This window comes from Myxocyprinus asiaticus, chromosome 14, assembly GCF_019703515.2.
Source record: "Myxocyprinus asiaticus isolate MX2 ecotype Aquarium Trade chromosome 14, UBuf_Myxa_2, whole genome shotgun sequence".
NCBI classification, from domain to species: domain Eukaryota; kingdom Metazoa; phylum Chordata; class Actinopteri; order Cypriniformes; family Catostomidae; genus Myxocyprinus; species Myxocyprinus asiaticus.
In genome coordinates, this window is record NC_059357.1 from 23,496,060 (window position 1) to 23,510,305 (window position 14,246).

At 36.4% G+C, this 14,246-nt stretch overlaps 1 protein-coding gene across 1 annotated transcript in view; it reads right to left on the reverse strand.

The window, feature by feature from the left end:
• The window catches only part of LOC127451684 (voltage-dependent P/Q-type calcium channel subunit alpha-1A-like), a 131,725-nt gene that overhangs the window by 90,628 nt on the left and 26,851 nt on the right, over window positions 1-14,246 (reverse strand). The window contains exons 4-6 of the mRNA XM_051716557.1: window positions 4,551-4,642; window positions 3,519-3,671; window positions 3,206-3,393 (exon numbers count right to left, since the gene is read on the reverse strand). Coding sequence (XP_051572517.1) covers window positions 3,206-3,393; window positions 3,519-3,671; window positions 4,551-4,642 — 433 coding nt within the window. The remainder of the gene's footprint in view (window positions 1-3,205; window positions 3,394-3,518; window positions 3,672-4,550; window positions 4,643-14,246) is intronic.

Below are 14,246 nucleotides of genomic sequence, written 5' to 3' on the forward strand. Positions count from 1 at the left end.
TAATCGATTTCTCTTTTGTTGCCTAAGATGTGCAAACAGTATGTGCTGACAACATTTCTGTAACAACTGCTGTGATCTTTTTTTTCATCTGTAGATTTGACCGCACTCCACACAACTAAGCAATTTATATAAATACATTTGATTGAAAAAGACGCAATCAAATGCTCACCTAAACGGTGCGATCCACACTGGCAAAGCAGTATAACTAAACTATCGCCAGAAAAGTTTAAACACGCACTCCAGTCTGGACAACTTATGATGGCTGAATGCTGTTGCACATGCCAGTGAGGCCTGTTAAACCAAAGTCTTTTTAGTAAGTCAGTCCACTGGTGGCCATCTTTGGAACACACCCAGGAGGCTAATTGCAGTCATGCCAGTGCAGCTCCTATCTACTTAAATGGGGGAACACCAAAAGTTCAAAAATGGTTGGTCAAGATTATGGTCAAAGAACATATTTCATATCAGCAGTAAAATCTGACAACGCTTGTATCATAAATTGCGCTACTTTACCTCAGATTACCCTAAAAATGCAGTTTTCCCGGCTCGTATAGCTAATACGCATGCACGATCTCGATATGATTGACAGGTGATGTCTGTATCTAAAAGGTGATTGGCTCTTTTACCTGTAAGGCAGGACTTCCTTTCAACAGCCGTTGACCGTTGGGTGCTAGAGCTTCTTGGTTGGGTGTTCCAATTTCTCCCATTCATTTTAATGGAAGTGGCCAGAAATGGCTAAAAAGTCTCTGGTTAAACTCACTGTTGATTGCTGAAGCTCGCGCCTGCGAACACTGAGTTTTGCACAGAGAGCACTCTGGTATTTCAGATGGTGAGGCAGTTTTATCAAAAATCAGTTGGAGGGCCAGACAAAGATGATTCGCGGGCCGCCAACTGACTAGCCCTGCAGTAATCATATACTTTCTGTCATAATTTACTCACCCTCATGTTGTTCCAACTGAATGGTGACTGAGGCTAATGTTTTGACTAACATCTCCTTTTGTGTTCCATGGAAGAAATTAGTTATATGGATTCAGAACAACATTGTCATTTTTAAGTGAAGTATTCCTATAAGGTGAATGTGTATTACGCTTTCATTGTAACTGACAAAATAGACAATTAAATTGAAAACCACAATTATTTTTATGACCACCATCAGACAAAATGTCTCAATCATGACAGCTCTATTTAACATATTTTAAAATAGCATAATTTACAATCATTTTAAGCATCCTGAAGCTCCAGATATCTTCAGATTATATGTTGTTCGTTTTGCCACTCCCATGTCGTCATGGCTCTTCTATGCCCCATAGTCTTCCTCCTTGTCCCTTTTTCTGTCTCCCTTGATCTGCCCCACTTTTTTTTCTTCAGCTCCTTCACTCTCTCTGCATGTCTGAGAGCTTTGAAAGCCCCAGTATGTACTGCGGCTTTTTTGCAATTAAATTTTCATAGGTTTCTTTCTCAGCAGCTGTAAGAATAACGTCAGTTGAGCAGGGTCTGTTAAATATAGAGCCCAATTCACCAGGCCTGACAGTACTGAGTTAAGAGGGGTAATCAGGGGAAAAAGAAGGGGGCAAGTAGAAATTGGGGGTTTAAGAGTAAAAATAATAAGAAACAAAGAATAATAAAAAGAAACATCAAAAGGAAAATGTACGATCGAAAAAAATACCAGCAGACTGGTTAAAACAAAGTAATCGAATATGAATGTGACTTATTACATTGTTATAAGACTGTTGCTACACAATTATTACACTGTTATTAGAAATCTTAGTTTATTTTTTTTATTTTTATTTTTTTAACATAATTTGTTCATATTATATTGTGTAGCTCAACATCTGATTATACTGTTTATAACCTTCAGTTTTGGCTGATCTGATCTAACAGTAATATGAAATCACCTCCCACATTTCTAGATGATTTTTAAAAACATGAAATCCTTCAGGTAAATCTGCTATTAATTTTAGATACAGATTTTTGGAAACTGGTCATTATTAGGTAACAACATTAGTATGTGGAAATCTTGAACACGGCATTGACATCAGTGCCCTATTTTCTGTCACAAAGGGGTGGGTGAACTCGTTGCACCTAGCTCAAGTGCTCTTCGAATAAAAGTGGATGGGCTGGCCATTAGCGATAAGACGATAAATGCACTGTGCTGCCTTTGACTCTATAGGATAAATTTTGCTTACTGTACGTTTACAGATGCGAAAGGTACAGGAGGATTTATCAAAACCAAAATAAAATATAGATTTTATTTTTTTAAGAGGGAGACCTGACTGCCATTTTAGTAATAATGTGAAGATGTTTTCAGTATCATTGTAAATCTTATCTGTCATTGCATTTACATGCAATCTAATATTCAGTTAAAGGCATATTCCTGGTTCAATACATGTTAAGTTTAATTGACAGCAATTGTGGCATAATGTTGATTACCATAAAAAATAATTTTGACTTGTTCCTCCTTAAAGCACTTACATTAATTCTTCTGTTTAAACTTGTGTTAAGCTGTAAAGTTGTTTAAATCAAAGTTTTTACGGTCCTTTTATGATTTAAGGGTTTATGGTCTTCGCAATGATTTTGTAAAATTGGCTTTAACTTTACACAGAAAAGGTTAATAAGTCATTTTAATACACTAAAATTATGTTAACATGCATATTGTTAACATCTTGTGGCTATATTTTTGAAACAGTGAGTATTTTTATGTTTACAGATTAGCCCCATTCACTTCCATTGTAAGTGCCTCACTGTAACCCAGATTTTTTCTGTTTAAGAAAGTAGAAACAAGTCAATATGATTTTTTGTGGTAATCAAAATTATGCCACAACTGCTGTTGATTGGTCTTAATTTGTACTGAACCCGGAATATGCCTTTAATCTGAATAAACACAATTATAAAATAAATTCCCTCAAATTTTACAAATACATGACTATTTTTTTTTAATAGTTAACTAAACTTAACTAAAATTATAAGTGAACCTCAAGGAACACATATATATATATATATATATATATATATATATATATATATATATATATATATATATATATATATATAAGGCATGTCATGGCCCCTTTAAGTATTGCTGTCTGCATTTTCCCCTGCTGTCTGCAACTTTATCAGAACAGACCTGCGACCTACCAGTTGAGAACCACTGCTTTTAGGCAACAGAAGACCTCATAGAGTCAATGGGAAGTATTGCAGTGTGACTTACATAGTACAACAGGTCAGTCCAGCCCTCCATGGTGATGCACTGGAAAACTGTGAGCACTGCAAATAGGATGTTGTCAAACTGGGTAATACCATAGTTTGGTCCTATCCAATACTCTTTACAGGTTGTTCCATTAGGACATAATCGAGAGGGGGGTTCAGTCCCGCACGGAGTCTCCTCCCGGATCTCATCTAGCAGAAAGAGAGAAAGGAGTGGAAAGAGTGTGAGATTTTAAAGGAACACATGTCTATTCTACTTGGTACAGTTCACAGTGTTGAGTTCTAGTCATGGAGATCCAGGAAAAAGAAACGCCTACCAGTGATGATGTCATAGCAAGTTTTGTGAAATTTGCCTATGTAGAACTCCAGACCGATGATGGCAAACATGAGGATGGCAAAGAAGAGCAGCAGACCAATCTGAAGCAGAGGAATCATGGCCTTCATAATGGATTTGAGGACCACCTGCAAGCCTGGAGGACAAGCACATTGACAGGGTCAAAGTTTTTGTATCATACAAATTAATAGTTTTACAAAGCTAGTTTGTAATAAATAACAAGCCGAAATCTGAGTGTATGACAAAAACTGTCCATTGTAACCAGTTTTGGGTTTAATCTGATTACAAAGTATTAGTTTTAAAGTCAAAAAGTAGCGTAACGGATTATATTTACAATTCTTGTAATAATATTACAGTTACTGACTTTCAATTAAGTTAATTAATGGCATTAAAGTACTTTACTTGGGTTACACATATTTCTAAAATATTATTTACAAAATGTGTTAACATCTAAATTAACTGGTTTGATTCAAGTCTAAAATATTATTTAACTTTACAGTATGAACCTGAATACATTAGGTTACACCAGCAAAACTAATAATAATGTAACAGTTGCAGGTCACCACTTTTTACAGTGTAAGTAGAATACAGTACATTTAAAACATGAATTATGTTCATATGTACATCTTTTTACATTTCTGTGATAGCTGAAGTTAAATCATTGTAAGGGAGAAATGTGTGGTGCTAAGTGTATGACTTGCCTGCAACAATGGACATGGTGGAATTACAGACATTATTCTGAATTTTTTGAGCAGAAAATCAAAAACCTTTCTGTGAAAATAATTGTAAAATATTTAGTAATGTGATTACTTTTTCCATTAAGTAATCAGTAAAGTAATTTGAGTGCAATAGAAGAGAAATAAGTGGATTACTTTTTTGAGTAACTTACCCAACACTGATTATCACACACTTTAAATATAGTTTAACATCTGAATAAGTCATGGTTGTATAACCCAGTTCTAAAATCAAGACATTCTTTATCTATGTTCTGTGGCATTCACACCCTGTTACTCACTGGGTATCCCAGACACAAGTTTGAGAGGTCTCAACACTCGAACAGCACGCAATGTCCTCAAGTCAAAGTCTGACCCCACTGTGGAGAGGATTCTGGAAAGATAAGAAATTCATAAGAAATTATGATGTGGTAGACCAAAAGAATGCAAAGTCAGACATGGTTAAACAGTGGTCCTTGTAATACAAGATTTTTCTTTGTGCTTGAGAAAAGAAAAGAAAGGCAGAAACTAGTAGCACATGAGGAAAAGTGTGTACTAGTAACACCAAACAGAATTAATTCAAGAATGAAAATTCTGTCATAATTTACTCACACTCATGTCGTTTCAGACCCTTAGGACTTTCCTTCTTGTGCGGAACACAAAACAAGATGTTTTAATGAAGCCCTTGGTCTTTTCAATATAATGGCAGTGGATAGTGTGTACGAGCTTCTCTCATAGTGTTCATGAACATGCAACAGACGTCAAGATCTTTGCTGAAAAATGACTTAAATTCCAGGTTTAGACCAGGTTCAAATTCAGGTTTGTTTTTCATCAAAACCTATCATACTTTTTGCCTTAGGAAGATTTAGACTATGACACACGACTGCATTTTGTTGTGTGTTCTGCTCATTTCTTACAATTTTTGTATGATATTTGTTTCTTCTTTTGTGTCTGATTGCAGATTGCTGAAGTGTATGTATACATATTGGTCTTGTATGTTGGAAGTAGACAATATATTACAACCTCAATTCCGAGAAAGCTGGGACAGTATGAAAAATGCTAATAAAGGGGTCCTTTTTTAAGCTTTAAAGTGAGACACTACCTTGTACCCACTGCCACCAAATTGAAGAGACGGAGGGGAATCTTCATTAAAACATCTCCTTTTGTGTTCCGCATAAGAAAGAAAGTCATACAGATGACTTTGAGGGTGAGTTATTATTATTATAATTTTTTTATTAACTATACCTTTAATGTTTAATGATAGATGCTTTTGTACTACCAGGAAGGCAAAATCCACTTCTCAGTCATCAACATTACAGTATATCTTATGGTCAAAAAGAAAATATGCTGTGGGCACTAATGTTTTTAGAGAGGATAGCACACACTACCTGTCCCCCCACAGAGTGAATGTCAAAGTCCATGCAGGGAGAATAGAGATAAATGTGAGTACTGCTGCTTTGTATTCATGTGACCTTTATTTGTGCTGGAAAGTCACCGAAAACCGATTCTCTTTAGTGATAACATGCAGAGGAGTACAAAGACGCCAAATCAATACAGCTTTGCTGATAGTAAAATATATGACAAAGGAATTTTAATCAACATTTACCAAACTTGTAGCATACACACAGATGTGGTAGTGAAATCTCAGTTTTAACACCATGTAAAACCTGTTTTTCAAGATAGTACAGCTGACATTTTAAAGAAAGGCATTTTCATTTAACTTGACATAGGAACATGACCCTTGAGACATTTCAACCTGTCCAAAACTGCTTTGATATGACAGTGTCAACAGTTTAAGGAAGCTGCTGCCACGATCCTCTGTTCCGTTTCACTAGAACTAAAGAGACAGGCACCTACAGTATAAAAGAAGGTGAGGAAAAACTAGTAAGTTACTTTCTACGAACAGGGTACAGAGTATAGGACCTAAGCTCTTAAAAAAATAAATCCTTTATCTTTTTCAGTGAATGGTCAGTGAAAGGATTTACTTAACCTTTAGAAAATGGTGATTATCAACCCAGGAGGTCCAAATATGAGCTATTATGATCTATTTATTTTCTATGAGGTTTGCAATATTTGCAACCCTGTTACCAAAATTTGGAATTCGTCTCCAGTATGTTCAGTTTAAAAGCATGATTGGAGCGATTTTCTTATTTTCCAGCAATACACATAAAATAAACATATAAAAAAACAAAAACAAACAACAACAAAAAACACACAAAAGTTATACAATTAAAAAATAGGCTATATTTGTTGAATTCTTGGGTGTCACAATTTTAATTAATATTACATTTTTGTAACTGAGCTACACTCAAGATTCGCTCAAGGACTAGATATTATATTGTGAAAATCTAAATTAGCTAATTAATTTTTTTTTTTATTAGGGTGAATAGATTATGTATATCAAATAGTTCTCACAAAAACATGGGATTTGTGCCTCTAATGCTTTAAACTAAGCAGTAAATATACTAGTGGAAAGTGGCTACTATTAAAGAAATAGTTCACCCAAAAATGATAATTCTCTCATCTTTGAGACAGTTTACATGCACGTTCTTGCACCGATTATACTTAATAAGCCAACAACGTGTGCAGTCATGTAAACGCAATAAACCGCATTCCTTTATCGCCGTAAAGGCCATAAACAGCCTATGAATAGCCAGATCGACACGGGTAGGTTTTTGCCCATTATGCCGATTTCGCGTGCTATGTAAACACATTACACGGTGTTCTTACCGGCTCATCCAGTGTGCGCATGTGTTGAGCGCACGCCTCTTCATGTTTTGACATCAATAGTAGAGAATAACGTGATTATTTCAAATGTCATGTAAACGTAGATCTCTTGCTTGTCAGATTTTTTAAATAAGTTGATTTTAGAGCGTAATCAGCATTTTGGTGTGCATGTAAACAGGCTCATTTACGCTTATGTTGTCACAAACTCGTATGACTTTCATTCTTCTGCGGAACACAAACAAAACTATTTTAATGGAGATATGAAGTCTCTCTTGATGTATGTGAAGAGCGTTAGCTGGCACTGGGAAGGGCAATCGATCTTGAAATCGTGACTGTACCTAGAGACTGCAAAAGGAGTTAAATTTTGGTCTGCTCTCACCAAAAACCGAAGACATGAATTAAACCACTGGAGTCTGATTGATTACTTTTATGCTGCCTTTATGTGCTTTTTGGAGATTACATTTGGTCACCAATCACATGCATTGCACGGACAAACAGACATTATATCTCCATTAAAATATCTTTGTTTGTGTTCCGCTGATGAAAGAAAGTCATGCAAGTTTGAGATGACAAAATGGTTAGTAAATGATGAGAGAAATAACTATCCCTTTCATGTAAATTGTGTCCATTCATGTAATGAATGGATAGAAAGCAAATTGAAAAAGAAAGGGGAGAAGAGAAGTAGAGAGTGGACAGAGCAAGAAATGAGGAGGCAAAGAAAGAGAGCCAGAGGGAGTTGGAGGAGGAAGAGGGAACAGAGAGAGGGGTGGAGTTGAATGAGAGTGAGAGGAAGATGCTGACTGGTTGATTTATTCCCATCTCTCCTCGCCTATTTATAGACCTTCAGTCTGAGAGCTACCACCGTCAGCTGTACCTGACTTATTATACAACACTTTCTCTTTCTCTTTCTGTTTCTAACTCTCTCTCTCTCTCTCTCTCTCTCTCTCTCTCTCTCTCTCTCTCTCATGAACATTTGAAGTTCTTAACGAAATTCTTCAATATGGAGTTTTGAACCAAAACAAAACATAGACCAAACAAACAAGCTCAGAGATTAATCAAAACATTAAAAACATTGGTTGAAAGCAAAACGTACATAAAAAAAAAGAAAAAAAAAAGGTAAAAGACATATACTTAAAGCAGAAGTGTGTAATTTCTGCACCACTATCACCACCGAAAAGAACTGCAAAAACATTGCTTTCAAACAGCCTTCCGAAAAATCCCCCCATCAGATAGCCCCACCCCAACTCACACCATTAACCTACAAATTACTTTCTTTTAGTTGTCTGTTGGGATATGAGTAAGTATTTTAACATAAAAAAAGTTTCACAATTCAGCTTTAACGTTATTTTTTTATGAGGAAATGAACTACAGTCTCATGAGGGCTGCAAATGTCGCACCCCTAATTAATTACTAACATTCAGTATAGTAGCATCACTGCAGCGTGTTCATTGTGTTTATTTAGAGTCCCACAGACACCCTACACCAACCCATACCCCTAAACTTAACCCTAACCTTACCTTACAAAAATTAACCATGATTTTACTACAGTAACCATAGTTTCATCATGGTATTTTGTGGTAACCTGGTCATAGTAACCACAAAATTAAACATGGTTACTATGTTAACACCATATTACTGTAGTAACACCATTGATAACTGCATTAAAATGGTTTCTGCTAAAAAACATGGTTACAACAATACTACTTTAGTAAAAATATGGTTAATTTTACCAGGATCAAACCTTTCTCTACAACTCCCAGACCCTCACCATGACTAGATCACTTGTGATGCAAAGTCCATGAGTATGTCCAAGAGTATGCGAGTCGACACGTGAGCCGAAAGTGTCATAGAAACACCACAAAATGACATGGTTGCTTCAGCAATTGTGGTTTTTCTCACATTTGTTTGTATTACACTCTCAGTTAGATTTATGTTTATGGTTTAGGATAGGGAGGTAGGAATCCAGCTTGCATCATTTGACGATCCTCTCCTCAACATTTTCTGTCCCCTTTCTACTGTCCAAACCCTTACTTACAAAATGGCTAAAAGACCAAAAATAAAATAAAAATGTTTGAAAGTGTTAATGTTGTAGTTACTTTGTAGGGAAAATTCTCTGTTATAAAGGCATAGAACGTGTCTCTTTCCTCCAATAAACCGGATGTGCTGAGAAAGATGGCCTTGCTGTTTTGAGCTTAGGAGGTTTAAAAAGGGGAACCCCAGTGGAGCCCCCCAAAGAACCTGGCAGATTAGGTTTCTGAGATACAGAGAGAGACTCACAGGTGTTTACACTGCACTGACAAGGGGCAGCCAACTGGGAGATATCTGTCAAATTATCTCACCACAATTCTGGTCACACACTGAGAGTGTGTGTACGGTTGGGAGTGAGAGAAAAAGTAAGGAAAAAAACAGCAGGAGAATGACTTGAAAACCTCATGAAAACCAGAATGTCCACTGAAACAAATTGGAAGATACTTGAGGCACCATTTGGGGTTCCTCACATGCCAGATTTTTACAGTGTGGGTTCACAGACTCTGCCAGTCAGATAACTGCCTGGTGAGTGGTTTCAGTACTTTTATATAGTCAGGAGAATATGTTAGTGGATTTTGTAACAGTTGGATGTAAATGTTGGGTCTCCTATTCTCTTTTTTTCTTGCAAGTTGGTTACTGCTGCTACTTGCCAAAACGCTACCATTCAGGTACCATTTAATCTATTGATACTGTCACAGCGGTGGAGCAGTTTGTTTAGAAAGCCGATGAGGATGCCTCCCAGCTGCCTCTAACCACAGACTTCCTCACAATACACCATATCCCCATAGCAACTAGCAATTCCTCATTCAGACAGTTTCTACGGTTACTGGGCCCTTCTCATTCATAACTGTTTCCATGGGAACAAGAGCCATTCCTCATTGATAGAATCTCAGCATCCCTGCACTAACAAGGCTAAAGGAGGGGTCTGATGTATTTATAAGTATTTATATAGCATTTACTTCTTTTGCAATCTGTCCATTACACAGTAAGCTATTTTTTTTATTTTTTTATATCAAACATCATAGTCACAGCATGCAATATCAATATATGTATGGACAAAATCATAAATGTTTAGATACTGTGCAGTCTAAAACATTCTACAAGAAGCACATGATTAAAAAGATGCATGTGGACAATAGAGAAACACACATATAGAGTACATATACACACACATAAAAAACAGATTCACACAGACACACACAATCAGTTCCTCAAATGGTTCTCACGTGTTTGCATCTCTGAAGGCTTGGAGGACTATTGCGGTGTCCTATTTGTCCTATTTGTCTGTGCATCCACACAACAAACAACCACACAAGGTAATATAGACACACACACATTGACATTGCACAGCTGAATAAATATATCTAAAAGTGAACCTGACACTAATATATTCCTCTGTTAATGCAATCAATGACCCCAAATGGTGGCATCAGGTAACCTATAATCAAGGCTCGAGTTGAGGCGGGATCCGAGGGCATGCCATCCCCCTTGTGTAAAGAAATCACAAAAACCATCCCCCTAGTAAACCCACCATCCCCCTTACATCCCCTTTAGATTAATTGTGTCATGTATTACTTATAACTAATCATGCAAATAAAATATTTTAATTCTCTACATTTTTATAAATAACAAACTCTAAATAACGGCAGTTAGATCAGATCTTTACACTTTGGAAATATTCTGCCAGTGTTATACTTCAGTTGTGCAATCTGGCAACCACGAGCGTGCAAGCTCTCTATCCGCTGCAAAAAGGTGCTGATGTTCAGAAAAAAACAGCAAAGAGGTATGTTTGGTGTTTAGCGCTACGTTGACGTGTTCTTCCCAATTTCACATGAAACTTATGCCACTGAAAGTAATGCAAGTTTTCAACAGTTTCACACACCTTCAAAAACAGTTTAAGAAAATCTTTTGGCTTTCTTTAAAAAGAAGAAAACCAAAGGTAAGATATTGCTTTGACTAGAGTTTTAGGAAATTTTCAGTGACTTAAACCATTAGAATAAACAATATTGTCCATAAATTGTCCCTAAAATGCTTCTGTGTGTAGAGCTAATTTCTAAGACCACTGTTTAAGTATCATGTATAGAGACAGCCCAAACTTCCTTTATTAGTTTGGATATTGGAGAAACTTTATCTTTTCTCTATAATAAACATAAATATACAAGAAACTACTTGGAAAATATAGGCAAACCATATATTGCCGTAATAATTTATTTACTTAATACATGCTCCATCAGTCAAAACGATATTTATTTGCTTTACATGGAAGTTACATGGATAATATGGCACGATATGCAGAAGTCCCTGTCATGTGGCCTGTGAGGTATACATGATGTAATAACATCTTCTAAAGTCCATATTTGGCATATGGACATTAGAAGACATAATACTATCCTCCCCTGTTCTGGATGCATATAACTTGCACAACGTGCATCAGGGTATTAAAGAGTATTGTCATTCAAGGGACAAGAATGACAATTCTTTATGAAGAAATGTAAAGTAAACAAATGAGAATCCATCAATATTTCTCTAAATGTTCACACTTTTGACCAGGCTAAACATTCTCTTGGATGTTGTTTACTGATCCCTACTAAAGACAAATCAATGTATCAGTGGAGTTTCTACCATTGAATTGGTATGTGCGTCTTTATTACGTTTTAAATTATCAACTCTTGTTTTGATATTTTTATATTTGACACAAACAGAGAAATTACACTCAAGGAATAAAAGGAATAAATTAGTAGAGAATTCATAACATTTAATTATAATTACTGTCACATTACTTCAGTTAGGAATAAGTACATTGCAAGTGAACACTTTTCTTATTTTTGGTTGCATTTCAGCTAATACATCTGTATACAGCCAAGTACAATTGCACTTCGTGATGTTTTGTCAAATTCAACCACGTTTTTGTCAATAGCTGTGTTTCTGTGCACTCAACACTTGATGTTACTGCTGTTTAACATTGAATTTCATTAGTTCAATGAAGTATCTACATTTCTATCAGAAAATACAAAGCAAAAGAGAAAAAGAAATTAAGATGAAAGAGAAAGAGAAAGAAAGAGAAAAAGAGAATGCTATGAATGTCTTTGTGTGTTATTAAAGGATCAGGGCTGAGGTATTGAGAGGGGACATATAATTTCATCTTCAAAGTGTTCCTCAACTGAAAGACACATCCATAATTTACCTGCAAAAAACAGCTGTGAATAGACAATAACAGTGTGTGTGTGTGTGTGTGTGTGTGTGTGTGTGCGCGCACGTGCATGTGTGTCTTAGCGCCCCTGTGTTGGGGAATGGGGGGGGGGCTTAATACATTTACTATGTAAGGTCTTGGTAAAAACGTATAAATGCAAAAAGGTTTCTGTGACGGTTACGTTTAGGCTTTGGGGTGGGGATGGAGGAAACATAACTAGCTTAGTATCAAAACAATAGAAGTCCATGGAGAGTCCCTACCATGATAGAAAAACAAACGTGTGTGTGTATGCAGTGTGTGTGTGTGTGTGTGTGTGTGTGTGTGTGAGTGAGAGAGAGAGAGAGAGAGAGAGAGAGAGACTTCTTGTGTCTTTTGTGGATGATTGATCATCTGCAGTTGTGAAAAACAGGTTACTGCAGCAGCTCCTGCATAGACTGCTATCATTGGCTTGCTCTGCTTCTCCTTTCTCTCTCTCTCTCTCTCTCTCTCTCTCTCTCTCTCTCTCTCTCGCTCTTACAAGCCACCACTTGTTTCCAACCAATTGCTTCTCCAGTTGCATCCTTCCCTCTTTTTGCTAAGCCATGGAAAACATGGAAGACAAATGCAAGATCACGTTGCAATTCATTCCATCAGCTGCTCTTCCCATCAAACTGACTCCTTCATTGTTACTTACTCACTCCCCTCTCTTTCTATGAAATATTTGTTTTTCATCAGAATCTTTCAACTTAGACTCATAAGAACACATACATTTTTAGCTGTTAAACAGGACAACTGATCAGCCAGTTCCACTTACTGGCACAAGGGCACATGAAGATACAGAATGGAGCCAGTAGTGAGAAAATGGCTGCAGCAGGCAAACACAGCTATCTCTCTCCTCCCTACTGCAGCCAACACACCCTCTGACCCATTTACACATACACGGTCTCTCAAAGATCAAACAAGAGAACGCAAGCTCATTCTTTGTGTACACACACACACACACACACACACACACATTGGTGTGGTTATCATTATGAGGACTCTCCATAGACATAATGGTTTTTATACTGTACAAACTATAGATTCTATCCCCTAACCCTAACCCTCACAAAAAACTTTCTGCATTTTTACATTTTCAAAAAAACATCGTTTAGTATGTTTTTTAAGCAATTTGAATTATGGGGACACTAGAAATGTCCTCATAAACCACATTTATAGCATAATACCCTTGTAATTACTAGTTTGTAACCTAAAAAAATGTCCTCGTAAACCACCCAAACCCACCCACACACACACACACACACACACTATACTGTACAAACACTAATACTCACACACACAGAAGAAAAGGTATACCAACATACCACCAAATGCCTATGCTTGTATCCTTACAATAAGTCACTGTGGTAGGCTAAAAATGGTACAGTTACTACAAATTTTGTTACTACTGAAGAAAAACATAATAAATTTAAGGTGCACGCAATAATTTTTTGTTTACATTGCGCTGTGTGTCAGTGCCAGAAATGAGTGATTTGCAGTCAGCCATGACCAATTTCTTTATAGGTAAAACTTTTTAATGAGCAAAAAATACGGAACACACTTTTAAAAAGGATATAATTTTATTATAATAACAATAACTGATGTAACTATACTATTTGGTGGGAACTGTGGTTACCATGGTCATTTTTTTTAAGGGTACAATTTACATGACAATACAAAATTACCACATACACACAAACAAACACATAATGAACCAAATTCAAAGTTCACACATTTTCAGAAAAACACACTGATATCTACTATTCAAACTGTAGCTGGGGTTCCTGTAGCTCAACTGGTAGAGCATGGCACTAGCAACACTAAGATCATGGGTTTGATTCCCAGGGAACACATAAACTGATAAGATGTATACCTTGAATGCACTGTAAGTTGCTTTGGATAAAAATGTCTGCCAAATGCATAAATGTAAATTAGTGTAAACTACATGTGGTACAACTCAGAATATGACAGAGCTGGAGTAAATTCATGGCTGATGTGACACAGTATGTCACATGATAAGTGCTTTTGCAACATA